General features: G+C 34.7%; 1 protein-coding gene across 2 annotated transcripts; it reads right to left on the bottom strand.

Annotated features, from left to right (window-relative positions):
- Positions 1 to 648: 648 nt before the first annotated feature.
- LOC144844966 (iron-sulfur cluster assembly factor IBA57, mitochondrial-like) lies at positions 649 to 15,896 on the bottom strand. 2 transcript variants are annotated; one of them, XM_078702085.1, is made up of 8 exons: positions 15,765 to 15,896; positions 9,463 to 9,812; positions 7,914 to 8,051; positions 6,814 to 6,973; positions 4,631 to 4,777; positions 3,508 to 3,607; positions 1,660 to 1,773; positions 649 to 1,112 (listed from the first exon to the last, which is right to left on the bottom strand). In XM_078702085.1, the coding sequence occupies exons 2-8, from the start codon at positions 9,739 to 9,741 to the stop codon at positions 1,007 to 1,009; spliced, it is 1,044 nt and encodes a 347-aa protein (XP_078558211.1). In that variant the 5' UTR covers positions 9,742 to 9,812; positions 15,765 to 15,896; the 3' UTR covers positions 649 to 1,006. The 2 variants fall into 2 exon arrangements, with proteins under 2 accessions (XP_078558211.1, XP_078558219.1); XM_078702093.1 differs by lacking the exon at positions 15,765 to 15,896 and adding an exon at positions 13,072 to 13,089.
- Positions 15,897 to 16,425: the final 529 nt, after the last annotated feature.

Genomic DNA, 16,425 nt, shown 5'->3' with positions numbered 1-16,425 from the left:
ATAATAGTATTACATTTTTATGTGTAAATCGAAGAATTTATGGGATGTTGGAAAACAATTACTCGCTTCCTGGACAATGAGGATCAGTACAAAAGAGAATAGGAATCACAGAACAAGTTCTTCAAACTGCAAATAAAAGTTTGTCATCACATCAAAGAGGGTTATTGTGGGATGTTTATTGCATAGAGGTCATTTCTCCAGGGTTAGGGTGAAAGGGAAGAAAAAGGAGAGAATCACACTTTAGTTAAGCAATTAAAGCTGTACGATGCAGGTTTTTATGTAGTCAAAATGTCAAGACAGTATGAAACATTGAAAGCAGTCCAGCTAGTTATATCCTATCCTTTCAATCAGAACATATCTACTGTACCTTCACCCTTCACACCAATGAGGCTATGCTTAGCTGCGCAAATACGAAGTCTCAGTGTTGCATCGGGCATAGTAATATATACATCACTACGAAAAATTAAACCAGTAGCCATTCATACTGTTACTCTTATCGATAGGATGGACAAACTGTTCGAAACATGTAATGAAACAAACTTTAAATTAAAGATAGTTAAATTCAGAAAAATCAACTTTTTGGAAACCGTGCATCAGCTGGATAAGATGGCAAAATGAAAGACGGTTTAGTTTCCAGAATTGCTTGCATACATTTTAACTAATCCTCATTTATTCAATTATTTTATGATCTTATGAAACCTTAAATTTATGTTGACAAATAGATTAAATCAAGACTGCTGGAAAAGATGTTTTCAGTTAGTTATTAGAGGCAGAGGGAGTGTCATCGCTTAAAACAAATTCAGATCTTCTTTAAAACATGCTATTACAACAAAATCTCATAGAATCTATTCCACGAATTACGGAATAAAATAAAAGGTTGACAAGGACTTAGCTGAACATTGAAGTTGTCTTCTTTCTCTAGTGCTTTATATTTTCAAGATTGATTGATATACATACACATTTTATAGATACCACAGATGTGCCCATGTCATTTGGTAGCATCAGGTCACTGAATAAGTAAATTTTCCTTATTTGGCCACCATTCTGGTATTCTTGCTGTCATTTCTATATCATTGCCATCCTTATCATTTACTATCAGTTTCTTGTTCTGACTAAACATTTAACAAAAAGAAAAAAGATAACGAACATTCAATAATTATTGTACCTTCAAATGACCCTCAAATTTTACACAATAGAATACAGTAGATAGGTTTGTGATATGAAAACTCCCATCAATGAAATGATGACACTAGGATGGAAAAAGTAACAACAAAGATAAAATGAACATCTTCCACTTTGAGTGAAACAGGTCCATATCTTCAAATGAACCTCACTTTTACGAAATAGACTATGGTAGGCAGGATTATTTATATCTGTTGATATGAAAACTCCTATCAATGAAAAATGACAATAGAATGTAATAAACATTTTCTATTTATGAACGTTTTGAGCGCTTGAATGAAACATCTCAGTGACAGATTTATTGTTATCTTTCTCATTCGACTTTTATTATCATTCCATTGTTAAATATTTTGTATTTTCGTTGTAAATTATGTATTTGTACCTTTTTATGTTTTGGCTATAAAATGTATAGCTTACTACAAAAGCTTTCAGAAAATTCAAGTTAATTAAACACTTGAATAAAATGGGTAAACAAACCTCAAGGAAACTCTAAGCAATGCAAGACCATTATTTCCAATATGACTTCGAAGTTTTCCAGTATTTTTTCCATCTTCGTTTTTCACAGAGACGCCATTGTCAATAAGAGTTAAACTTGAATAAAATAATATTTGATTATTCCAAATATCTGTGTATTAAGTGGTGAATAGAATTATACAAAATATTTCAAGGTAAAAATAACATTTCATTCTTCAGCAAATTAATTATTTGTTCCATAGCATGAATATAAACATATAATTATTATTTGTTTTATAGCACACCTACTTCAACGAGAGGTTAGGCTAAAACATTCGAAACTCCAATTTTTGATGTGGACAGGTTGATTTCTTCAACAGCCCAGCCTTGTGTTACGCATGGTTGTTGCTCATTGAAGAATGAACGCACAGTATAACACAATTTTACTTGCACTATTGATGACATGGGTTCAATGGAGTATTTATTGAATATCAGTTGACCCACAATCATCCAATCAAATGACAAGAATCTGCTCGGGTGCATTATATAATGTCTTACTTCCATTTGTCATATTAAATAGATTTGTCATAAATACTTACATTACAATTTTAAAAGAAAACTAATGAAAAACTAATGCAATCACAAAAAAGAAGGACGATCCTTTTTATTTTTTAGCCCTTTTGTTAACATTAAATAGATATCCGAGGCTTGTAAAGATTCCTAACTTGTTTCGATTTTACAAAGTAAACATGATGGTAAATGCTTTCACACTCTTTACCAATTAAATGGTAACAATTTGTTAAAATGATATGATTTTTTTTGTTTATGTGAATCGGGTATATTATAAAGTATTTCTCTAACTTGTTTGTTTAAAGTTAATGAATTTGCTAGTAACTTGATATTGGAATTGAGTATATGTTCACAATATTGCTTTCACTCAAACTATTCAACAAACAAAGAATAAATGTAGGGTCATATATTCAGAACATTCATTTCAGTCTGTTTGATTTTAACGGATTGATTTCCTGTAAATTTTGTAATTTTAATGAAATGAATATATCTTGAATAAACAGTACGATAATCAAGGCCATGGAACAGTATACAGTATATATATATATATACAGTTGAAAAATTGTTACAATTCACAGTATGCTGTAGTTGCTGTATGACAATAAACACCCACGATTTTTATGTCAGTCCCCTGATGTCATTGTCAAAAACATTTATAATTTCTAGTTCCAGTTGTCCCATGACCTAGAGGATCGTAGGGGCAGAGCAGATGAGATACAGTGCACCAAGTCCCTCCATATGGGAATTAGTAATCATCATGATACGATACACAGGCATAAGCTATATCTCCCAGTGGTGCCTATCTCCTTTCCGGGCTGGAGGGGTTTTACTGGATGGCCGTCGTTGGTTTTCCTAAACCGACACCATGCTCTTAAAGGAGTTAATGGGGATACCAGGTTAGTCGCCGGCGGCCTGACCCTGCAACAAGTAGTATTGGATTACAGGTTACCAATAAATTTAGAATTTACAAGGTCAAAAAAAAAATATTTCAGTGTAGGATAAATATTGATAATAAATTATTAGTCAAGAAATGTATCTGAAACATCTTTTATTTTTACCTACTACAGTATTTTATTAATATAGCTAAGCATGCATTATGGAGAGATATGATATAAAGGATAATAATTTAAAAAATGTACTCTCTATTTTGCTCTTGTAATAACATTTTACCTTTTAAAACAATCTTTAAAAAAAAAGAGACATTATGATTCAATATTTTAAACATCAATATGGCTTGCCTTACTTTTTTCAGAGTTTGATTTATATAATGATATATTAAAATTATTAGTTAGACTTTCTTACCTTGCAATATCTACTGGCATTAGTCGTTTTCTTATTACACCTGTGTAGTGAGTTCTTGCAGTTAATTCTTGCCCCAAATAACAACCTTTGCTGAAACTTACTGCAAAATATAGATGCAGACAAGGCAACATATAAATATTTTATATTGCAAAATTTTATATTAAGTTTAAAGAACAAACATAAGTTTGCTGTACACCAGTTTTTAAAAAGTAAAGTTGAGAATATCTCAACTTTTCTGTTATACTGTATATTATATCATGTGTAATAGAACAATATTAAAGGTATGTGGTACACCATTCCTTAAAAGGTGCTGTAGAGTTTAGACTTTCTCAACATTATGGTCTGGTACATATCTACAAACCATTTTCTGAAGTAATGTAATGCAATTCAAAAAATGTTAAGTGTTTATTTAAAAACTTTACTTTAGTTTAATCTAAAAAAAAAAAGCTTAAAGACCCCTTCCCTGCAATTTTGGACGTTTTTTGGAAAATAATACATATATATCACTTTAAAAACATTAAACCATGCCATTCCTTGTCTTAAATGTACGTTTTATGGTAAATTATGATAAAAAGTGAGAAACAATGCACTACCTAAGTAGCTCGCGGCGATCGACCTCTCGTGGACGGTCTTAGGCCTAGCCTAGCTAGGCTTAGTTTTGTAGGCCTAGCTGGTAAAAATCGGTAACGTACGAACATCGTACGCTAGCTATATACCTAGCCTGACATTGTATAGTTGCTGCATTAATTGTCTTTCTATTTTTGCCAGACTCCGTTGATACAAATTGGGGAAACCTGGTATTTTCGCTGAAAAGTTAGGAGTCTTCCATTTGTTTTGGCCTCACGATCGATCGAAAAGTGGGCGAATTACAGGTGAAAAACAAAAATATCAATCCGCGCGCAATGCATTTTGGGATTTATAGCGGGCCGCTATAATTATTAGAATCGACTTATTTTTCACATTTTTAACTGTTTAAAGACGAAAAAAGTTATCGCAATAGGACCATATAGTATTATTTTTACATTAAATATAGTTTGTGATCTTAAATTAGATCTAAAAAACGTAGGGAAGGGGGCTTTAATAAATGATTTAATATATAAGTTATTCACATTTAATCACTTACCTCCATTCATAAAAGCTAAATTTGACTCGAGGGGAAATGAATCTCCAACAGGCATATCTGTAACCCCTTCACTGACTCCCCAGAGGTAACGACGTCTTCGGTAATCAGATTCATCAACAATATTGCAGTTTGTAAATAATTCACTAACTGAAAATAAAAAAAGTTATTGACAGCATTGATGATCAGGCCTAAACATTGTTGCAAAGCTATAAATCAATGAAACTTGAAAACTACGGGGTTGGTAGGTCAGGTATTTGACAATGTTTCGTTAATGACAAAATGATTTCTTGTATAAAATACTTTTAAAAAGTAAAATAAAAGGAGCAATACAAAAATCATTACATTACAAATCATTTTGAAATAAACCACTCACTATTAGGCAGTGTTAAAAAATTGCATTACAAACGAACATAAATATCCATACATTAAACATTGTTTTAGCATTATTTAATTTAAAGCTCAGGTACAGGCATGAATTTTAAATATAATATTTGGTTAATTGTACATAAATCAAATATTTGTAACAGAAATCAAGACGAAAAAACATGAATTTCCCCTTAATATGGCCAAATACAAAATTTGGCAAAGTTCTTCCATAAAAACCAGGAAGACTTTTTTTCAGTAGTTAGGTAGTTAACCTAATGTAATAACATGTCTGGTGACTCCCTAGAAGGTGAAAAAAGATGGTGGATATACGGTGGATAATTTTTGCTATAGCATGAAAATAAAATGCTGAAGTTGAATAAAAATACCAGAAATGTAATATTCAAGTTATATTACCTATATTTAGTTATCTGATAACATTTTTTACCACACCGTTTATTTTTCATAGCTTTTTAAAATGCCTCTCTATTTACAAAATTTGTGTACAAAAGAATAGAGATTTTACTGTGTAATTTGAACTATCCCCCCACTGATAAGAAAGTGCTTATTTTCAACAAGCTTGTGTAACACAAATAAAATCCCAAAAATTATGAAACATAGGGGAAACTATCGATCGATAATTATTGGAATGTATGATCAATAGAAATTTTTTGCCCGCACCTGGCCTTTAAGTAGATTCTTGCCATTTGATTGGACAATTGTTGGTCACATGAAAAGTAAACATAATGTGATATAGCACACTCGATCGTGCCTTGTCGTTATTTAAAATCGAATACTGTAATTTTGTTTTGCGTGTTCCTTGTTGTTACACAGTGAATTAGCAACCAGGACGTTTGATCTATCCTGAAGTGTGCACCGTTAATAATTGTTCTACTCCGCGTCCACAATCAGAACGCTGTTTCTTCGAACGGTTTAGGCCTTGGCTCATCAAAAGTTGGTGTGTTATAAAATAATGAATGTTTTATATTCGTCATCATCAAATTATTTGTACCACATTCATAATGTTATTTCATAAAACCTTTACAGTGAATAGTACACTTATTGCAGTCTTTTTGTTTTAAATTAAATTTTTTTTTTTTTCAATTCAATTTATTATTGTTTAAAAAAAAATATACTACCTATTGAATATCAAATCAATTATGGACATAATCTGGTACAAGTAATGAATAATATAAAGATTTCTTACAAAGAAATGTTATACAGTATTTACAATCAATTTACAGGATTGATTACCAGGTGAACAAATCAAGTACAATTTTATAATTACCATTGTAATTTAATTATGACAATTTGAAAGATATGGGTGCACAGCAGAAATAATATGAAAATGTACTAATGTCTCAAACATCTCAAATCACTTTTATGATGGCCCTACATCACTCTCATTTCAGTGTCTTCCAAAACTGTCTTGTTCATGCGAAAGTTGTTATCATATGGTCACTTGCATTCTCTCATGCAATGCTGTCACTTTGAAATTCTCCTTCAGACCGTGTTAAGATGCACAGTGTCTGACCCATCATCCTTCTTAAAACTCATACCGAGTCTTTTGTTTTTTTACTAGGGCAGGAGGCTCGAGACAAATGATGAAGAAACAACTGGTACTGATTAAGGTTCTATTAGACCAAACTCTGGTTAGCAATGAAGGAGTGTCTTTCGGCATTATTTTTATTTTGTTTCTCTCTGTCTGTATGTACTGTACACTGTTTCACAATGTTACGCTATGGGGTTTGATTTAAAATCTGATATTGGTTACCTTATATTAAAAAAAAACATTAACAGTTTTAATCCCAATAACTCACTATTTTCTGATTGGTGCAATAGCAGACGTGAAGCAAAGCCTGATATTCTAGGGTCCAACACTACTATAGATTTCTTGTCAACAAGATCAGCTTTTACTTCTGTCGTATTACTGTTATATATTGCCCACGTTTCAGCTTCATCATATAAGGCTATATCAACCTATTGAGATGAGAAAAGAACATATACTGCTTGAATAAATGCTAGGTTTAACAGACACTTTCTTAAACTGGGGTTAATTGAAATTATGTTTAAATTGTTCAAAGCTGTATAGTGTGAGTAATTAGCACTTGGTCAAATGTGAACAAATTCAATTAAATTGTGGAAACGATAACCGCAATAAGTATCTTAGCTGTATTTTTAACTCAATTTGTACTTTTTGTGTCCTCTTTTAACTTTTTTATATAACATCTTGTTCTCTGTTTTATATGATTTTATTCTTTTTTACTGTTTGTGCAACTATGTTTTTAGACAATTTTAATGTGTGTACTTTCAGCCAAAGTTTTAAGCCATTCATGAGTTTGACAATAAAGTTTATTGAATTGAATATTGAATTAAATTGATTGAAGGATGCAGACTGTAGCATAAATAAAATAATAGTCTTGATAATTTCACATGAAAATAATTGAAAGTATAAGGGAATGTTCAGACCTACTGTACAGAGTAATGGGTGAGGTCAAATTCTAATTGTTCTAACAGAAAAATTCTTCAGACCATGAGGCCACCATAACATCAAAAGGTGCTGAATTTGAACCAGAACACAAAGGTAAACCTTTTCACAAAAGATGCCATGAGTTCTAAAGTGGATGTAGGCCATATGTGTGCACTGGAGGACGTTTATGGTTTAGGTTTCCATGCTTTTACACAACCGTAACGTATAAAATATAAATCCTAGTATTACGTATACACTTGATACAGGTATTTATTACAATGCGAATTGCAATGTTTTTCCAATTTACATTACAAAATGATGTAAACTATTATATACCCCTCCTATTAATACACGGCAATATATGTTTTTAACACAATGTCCAACCACTATTCTTTAGGAGACATTGGGTTTCTACTACATGCTTTAATAAGTTGCCTTGTAAAAACTAACCTTTTTCCTAAGTCTGTACATTTTGAGATGTTTTTCTAGGCCTTTACAAGTTTCTGTATCGCATTCCAGGATGTAGCAGTCCTTATCACAATAGCCTGGATCATGCCAATAGCATATAACATCATAAAGAATACGCCCCTAGAAATATGTTTTCAAAATAAACAAATCACATCTTTAAAATGTTGTTATAAACTTAAATTAACACCATGTGCAGTTGTCTAGATAGATGTTCGAAGGACGGATAGTACTACGGAAGAAAAAGATCGGGAGATAGTTATTTTGATAGATGTCTGGAGGATAGTTGTCAAGAGGATAGTTGTCTGGAGGATAGTTGTCTGAGAGGACAGTTGTCCGTGAGCATAGTTGTCTGAGAGGATAATGTAGTTGTCTGAGAGGATAGTTGTCCAGAGGATAGTTGTGAGAGAATAGTTGTCTGGAGGATAGTTGTCCGAGAGGATAGTTGTCTGAGAGGATAATTGTCCAGAGGATAGTTGTCTGAGAGGATAGTTGTCTGGAGAATAGTTGTCCATAGGATAGTTGTCTGAGATGATAGTTGTCTGAGAGGATAGTTGTCCAAGAGGATAGTTGTCCGAGAGGATAGTTGTCCAAAAGGATAGCTGTCCGAGAGGTTAGTTGTCCGAGAGGATAGTTGTCCGAGAGGATACATGTAGTTGTCTGAGAGGATAGTTGTATGAGAGGATAGTTGGATAGTTGTCCGAGAGGATAGTTGTCCGAGAGGATAGTTGTCCGAGAGGATAGTTGTCCAAGAGGATAGTTATCCGAGAGGATAGTTGTCCAAGAGGATAGTTGTCCGAGAGGATAGTTTTCTGAGAGGATAGTTGTCTGAGAGGATAGTTGCTTGGAGGTTGTCTGAGAGGATAGTTGTCTGGAGGATAGTTGTCTGAGAGGATAGTTGTCTGAGAGGATAGTTGTCCGAGAAGATAGTTGTCCGAGAGGATAGTTGTCTGAGAGGATACATGTAGTTGTCTGAGGATAGTTGTCCAGAGGACAGTTGTCCAGAGGATAGTTGTCTATGAGGATAGTTGTCTATGAGGATAGTTGTCTGAGAGGATAGTTGTCTGAGAGGATAGTTGTCGGAGAGGATAGTCGTCTGAGAGGATAGTTGCTTGGAGGTTGTCTGAGAGGATAGTTGTCCGAGAGGCTAGTTGTCCGAGAGGATAGTTGTCTGAGAAGATACATGTAGTTGTCTGAGAGGATAGTTGTACGAGAGGATAGTTGTATCAGAGGATAATTGTCTGGAGGATAGTTGTCCATAGGATAGTTGTCTGAGAATAGTTGTCCGGAGGATAGTTGTCTGAGAGGATAGTTGTTGGGAGGATAGTCATTTGGAGGATAGCTGCCTGGAGGATACTGATAGTAGTTTGAAGGTTTTCAAGAGGATAGTTTTTTAGATAGTTAGTCTCCGAGAGTAGATTTCTGGAGGATAATTATTTGGATACTTGTCCGGAAGACTGTTGTCTGGAGGGTAGTTGTCCAGAATTGTTGATATATAGTTTCCTGAAGGATAATAAACATGTGCAACAATTACCTGATTATTAAGAAACATAGTATATAATGCTCTATGTTCATCTGTTAGGAGTTCTATATCATTAGTTGTAAGTCCTTGTAAGAGATCCTTTGCATCTCGTCCAGATACTCGTACCAATGAACGTCCATTTAGTTTAGCACAACTAAAAGGATCCGCTTTTTGTGAAATACCGCTTGTTTGTACAGCTCTCAATAAATTCATACAGAAAGACTTTTGAAAAAGCTGTGATTTGTTTAGTAGTGAGAGCATTCTCACACCGGTTTGCAGATGTCTCCTCATACTGATAGTAATAAGTGTTTTAATTCATTAAATATACAAATGAATAATTTCATTTGCAATCAAATTTCAATCTAAAAGATAAAAAAAATTGTTTAAAAAATACATTTTACATTTCAAAAATACATATAGGCTTAGCTAGGGTCGGCATGTAGTTTATGTAAGAATCAATATTATCTAGACTGCAACAACATTGTGTTAATTATAATAAATGTATTGTAACTTGTTGAATTAAATTATTTTAATTAAACTAGTTATTAATTAATTCAATTATAGGCCTCACAAATGTGTGTATCACATCGTCATCGTGAAGCCGCACGATTTTTTTTCGAATGTTAAAAAACTTTGTACTGTGAAATCATTCATAGTCCGGCAGCATCGTATCACAGTCTCAGTGTTGTCGGTGAAATCATTCGTAGTCCGGCGGCATCGTATCACAGTCTCAGTGTTGTCGTGACATCTTCTAGTACATTTATACTCGTTCGAAAAAATGTGTGGCGCCTATATAACACTATACGGAAGATGTACAATGCTGATACATGTAGCAATGTCGCAATATAATTCATAATACTGTCATGAATTTATCGCAACAATATCATCGTATCTCCATTGTGCGACTGTCATAACAGAATAATCATAACATAGTTTTTAGTATGACTACGAATGGCTACGATTTTTGTAAATTTCTAATTTGTGTTCATTCTTAATCTTAGCAAAATTTGTGAATGTGGGAAAAGGAGCATAGCATTACTACAGGACAGCAACCAAAAAAATTTGAAAAATGTTTAAATTGCACACTAGCCTAGCTAGGGCCAGCCCTAAAAAGGCATACAGTATACTGTATAATAATAAAAAATATTTCAGCCTTTTTTTTTTTTTAGCTTGATGAAGATGTCAGAACACGTGGTCATTCTTTCAAATTAAAATTTAAGTTTCACGCACAAATTGGATGAGAGACTCGTTTGGTCGAAAAACTATTATACTATGGAATTCGTTACCGGAGGATGTAGTATCTTCAAGATCAACTAATCAATTCAAGTCAGGTCTTGAACAGGCATGGTCCAACCACCCTCTAAAATGTGCGCCGTATTTGAGATTTGATGTTATTTTCAAGAGGGGCTTAGATAGGCATAGCCTAGATAGCTTCCAAACAAGTAAGTAAGAAAGTATAAGTTACGAAACGACCTGTTTTGAAACCACCTTCAAAACATACTTATCATGACATGGAATAGCCTACCTCTAGCAGCTAAAAAAGGCCTAGGCCTAGACTAGACGGATTCGGCCACAGACAATAATACTACAATATCTATGGAACGCCCGTAGTGCCGTTGATAGGGGAACAATGAGACACAACAATATAATAAAGGATTATTGATTTAATGAATGACTCTTTCAATTGCATATCGCCGCAAATTACTCAATTATTATTTTATGTTGGGTCTGATATGTTCGTTTTATTTATGCACATGTGTTCTGAAGACATTTGAGCTTCATGATAAAACATTGAATTACTCCTGTATTGTATTAAAAACCAATCAAGAAGAAGATGACAAAGTTTCATTAAATTTTTTTCTTGATTCTGCTTGTATTGATGTGAGTTCACCTACGCAATGGAAGGAAAAACGTTTTAATTAATTTTTTTTTTTCCTTAGCATTTCTTCTTTCAATCCAAACTATTAATACTGTACTAACTAAGAGGGTATTTAAATGTGTCACTGACAGTTGAATTCGATTTGCGCCAAGATGGGCCAACGTCAACGACTATCACGACGAACTATAGCTGCCATTTCCTTGGATCGACGACTAGGCCTATGGAATCTCTAACTATTTCGTCCATTTCATTTCATTATTTATTTGGTCTATTTAAGTATATACAAAACAAAAAAAAACTGAAATTGGGGATACCAGGGTCAACCTAAGTGAACTTAATCACTGTAGCTGAGCCAGTTGACCCAACCCCAAAGTCAGTTTACACATAGAAGACATAAAGACAAAATACAGTTACAGCGAATCAAAATGAATATGAACTTTTCTAATGAAGGCTGATGGGCTTTCTAGGACTGCAACATCTGTCAACGGTCTGGGAAGCTGGTCCCAGACACGGTGTAACCTGATTGCTATAGAATGGAAAAAAGCCTGTGTCCTTGATGCTTGATGTCTGAAGCACAAGCGATCATTGTGACGAGTATTTATTAAAATACAGTCATAAACTGTGCTGCAGTCCAGAAACCCCACCAGAACCTTAAAACAAAATATAATAAGAAATTTATCTCGTCCAGCAAACTAATTAAATACAACTAGGCCCTAGGCCTATTATACTGGAAACAACAAATCTAATAAATGCAAATTGTAGTAGAATAAAGTTAAGAATGAAAACACTGTAATGTAATATTATACTTATAGTCCTGTACAACAAAGCATGCGATGCTTTAAAAACAATACTCAATAGCAGTCTAGGCCCTATATTATAGGCCTAATATATGCGTGAATGGCGCGCCATAGAAATCTGTTGTGGCCGAAACGGTCATATGCCAACTAGACGAAGCAGGATAGCCTACACAAAAGACAGCTAGGCCTAGGCTAACCAAGATCCAAGCTAGGCCGGGTGTGTAGAAAGCGACGACCTCGAATTGGACGACCCCAACGACCCGGGCGACCTCGAATTGGACGACCTAGAATTGGACGACCCATAACACGAAACCGACGACCCCTATAGCCTAGCCTAGCCTAGGCCTAAGTGTGGTATAACATCCCGAAGCCGAACATAGCCAAAGATCTTTAAACCATACCTTATATAATACTCGTAAGCAAGCAATTGATTGAAAAAATACAGAAATATCGCCATTTGATACTGAATGTGTCGACACGAACAAACGAACAGATATGGAACACCAAGAGTGCATTATTAAAACTGCATTCGACTCGATTAGCACACAAAATATCATAAACATGGGAAATCAGGTCAAAACGGCCCCTTTTTCAGCGGCGGGTAAGGTGATTTGATTTGATTTGATTATTTGGGTTAGCGATGTCCAATCCACTGAGCAAACCTTACCCGCCGCTGAAAAAGGGGCCGTTTTTTTACCCGGTTTGCCATGTTTATGATATTTCGTATGGTTTAAAGATCTTTGGCTATGTTCGGCTTCGGGATGTTAATACCACACTTAGGCCTAGGCTAGGCTAGGCTAGGCTATAGGGGTCGTCGGTTTCGTGTTATGGGTCGTCCAATTCTAGGTCGTCCAATTCGAGGTCGCCCGGGTCGTTGGGGTCGTCCAATTCGAGGTCGTCGCTTTCTACACACCCAAGCTAGGCCCTACTAGGCCTACTACTTACGATGGGGTGCTGGTCAAGCTGTACCCAAACCAACCCGTACCCATGCCAACTCGTACACAACTTGGCTAACCCGTACCCAAATAATTGGTCAACTCATACCCACTTTGGCTAACCCGTACCCAAACCAAACCGTACCCATGCCAACTCGTACCTAAATATTTGGCTTACTCGTACCCAAGTATTTGGCTTACTCGTACCCATTATTTGGCTTACCCGTACCCATTTTTGGCTTACTCGTACACATTATTTGGCCTACTCGTACCCAATTTGAATAATTACTTGTAATGATTTGATCGGCGCAAAACTAGTGGTATGCTTTTGCCGTATGAATATTGTTTATATTTAAATTGTTTTTTTATTTTACAGGTGTCGGTGAAATGTGTGCTAATAAAAATGACCATTGATTTGATTGTAAACTTTGTTTAATTAGGCATATATTTGTTAAAATTTATTGAATAGTATTATAGTTTTATAAACGTATGTTTGATGTGTCTTTTTAATTTACGTAAGAGAACATTAATTAATAAAAAAATACTTTAACTGTTGTATAGTATTACAATTCTCAATTAAGCCCAGGTAAAGTAGGCCTACCAACAACGTATAATTTTTATACTTATCAATTTTTATCACCTAATTATCGTCCCTGATTAGATTCGATTAAGTAATTTCTATTGTATTGGTAATTTAAAATTGGTTGAATTAACAACGCCCTGTTTTAAGCAAAAAGCCCACAGGGCTATGGGGTCGAATCACTCTTAGATTTCGTGTTACGTGTTTTTGTGTTTTTATATTAAAAAAACGGATTTGTAGTGTGTCAAAAAATAGACAACGCAATGTGGCGTATGATCGTTTTCTATTTATTTTTTTTCTTAAAATAATTCAGTAAAATGATCTGTTTGTTTACGGCAATTAAACATTTTTGGTAGATGTTTCCTCAATAACAGCTAGCTACGTGTTTTTGCTGACGAGGGATTCCCTTTTTTAAAAAAAAATACGCATTCTATAATGTGTCAAATAAGACAAATTAATGACCTACGACCGTTTTTCCATGGCAACGGATGTCGTATTATTTACTAAAATAATATAAACGTTCTGAAGGCCTACCTACACGTGTCTGAGTATACTTAGGCCTACGTATCTGTCAGCGATAAGATGATTTTTTTTAGTTTTAGTAGTATGTATTTCGTTTTTTTAGTCATAATAATACAGTAATAATCATTATAAAATGAAAACTAAAATAAACAGAAATAACAGCAAATGTCGTACGTCGTTTGTAATTAAATGTTAAATTATTAGAGGTTACCTTTTATTATTAATTCTCACATCCGTCATTGTATACTAGGGGATTTGTTTTATAAACGGCAATAGGCCTAATCTACTTAGCAGCAAAAATGAGGCTGGTATCCACTTAAATAGTTTTGTGATTTTAAAATACGAGTGACTACTTGAAAATGTATTAAATATTTTCGAATATTTTCCAAAACTTGCAAAACAAAACAACAAAAACCATTTTTAAAACGATTTTCAAAAAGCACATTAGGCCTACTTCATTATCTGTAAAATAAAATGAAAATACAAATTATGTATAAAAAATATTCATGTTTACTTTTAATAATTCAAGTTGTCATCATCACAGACTAGTGGGTATTTCAATTTCCGTGTACTACTATTCTAAATAATAGATTAATAACTATTCATAAATGAAAAAAAATAGAATGCAGCACAGCCGACCACTGACATCTTCAACAGAGCCATATATATGGCTCTGATCTTCAATGTAAAACAGCGCCCTCAAGTATTAACTTGACCTAATACGACGTACCAAATACAATGAAAGCTGTGCTTTTTTCGTACGAGTCTGTACATATTATTATACTTTTTAGGTCAATAGTTTTTGCCATTATAATATCGAACATATGATTGGTATCTAAAAATGTAATAAAACCGAGTTTAAACGTAATGCACTTGTCAATTGTATGACCCACTATATGACCCCCGGGAGAGGTGCGTCATTTGTCCGATGTGCGTCATACCATTGAATACCATGACGCACCCGTGCGTCAAAAATGTGACTTACCTTTAGGTGACCATGACGCACCCATTTTGACGCACTGTGACCATGTTGTTTATGATATGGTGGGTGGTAAAGTGACGGACATTGACACACCTTGTTCATTGATATGACGTACCATCTAGGTTTTTTGACGCACCCCTGCGTCAGTAATTATTTGAAAATGACGCACCCATGACGCACCTCTCCCGGGGGTCGTATAGTGGGTCATACAATTGACAAGTGCATAATATAAATATACTTTAAATAGCATTAAACTTGGGTACGGGCCAGCCAATGATGGGTACGGGCCAGCCAATGATGGGTACGGGTCAGCCAAAATTTTGGGTACGAGTAAGCCAAAATTTGGGTACGAGTTGGCATGGGTACGGGTTGACCTGTATTCCTTACGGTGTAGGCTAGGGCCTAGCCTAGAAAGAAGGCTAGGCCTAGGGGCCTAGCTAGGCCTAGGCCTAGGCCTATTTTTATTTAGTATTTTGATCCCCACCTACTAGCCTAGCCTAGGCCTAGGCTATGCAGTTAATAAACAATTACATGACAGGAAAAATATATAAATTAATGTGTGTATTTTGTGTAGTACACTTAATGTATAATGTAGGATCCAAAAACGAGCACCACCTACTTTTTACTGTTGTTGATGTAAAATTTAACTGCCGCGTGCTGCTGCTGCTGCAAAAAGTTCCCGTGCAACTTTTGGTGCGCTCTGGAGTAGCTGCCGGCCGTGTGTCTGTCTGCTGCATGCTGTTGTTGTTACGACGTTTCAAAAAAAGCTCTGTCGCCCTCTATTTTTGTTGATAGCGGAACTTTTTTCCTTTCAAAAAACCGTCCGCGAGGAGGAGACTCGAGGTAAGTGAGTCATCGACTCAGTAGAGTTCAGAAATTACGACTGAATTATAGAAAGTTGTCTTTTTATATTTCTCCATTAAGTAGGAAAAGCAACAAATATATCTTTACCAGGAAAATCACAATGATCAACGTTTGAATGACTTCAACTGGTTATAGGCCTACACAACTACCTTATAAACGAGTGGACATTTCACGTTGTTAAGAGTGAAACTTTCACTCTAATGAGCGAGATGTAACGCTCTAAGAGCACTCACTGGTTAATCAAAATCATGTGAAATAATTTAAGTAACTTGTACTCTTTTAGTGGCTCTGAAAAGTTAATCACACTCCTTAAAAGAGTGACCATCACTCTAAACGAGTGGATTTTACGTTAAACTCTATTACTATTAGCGTAAAGAGCGATACACTCTTAGATTGAATGGAGTGTGCTTAATAAC

The sequence above is a fragment of the Antedon bifida genome, chromosome 1 (genome assembly GCF_963402885.1).
Source record: "Antedon bifida chromosome 1, ecAntBifi1.1, whole genome shotgun sequence".
Taxonomy (NCBI): Eukaryota; Metazoa; Echinodermata; class Crinoidea; order Comatulida; family Antedonidae; genus Antedon; species Antedon bifida.
Note: the sequence above shows the minus strand (reverse complement) of the source record. Positions and strands in the feature narration are given on the sequence as shown.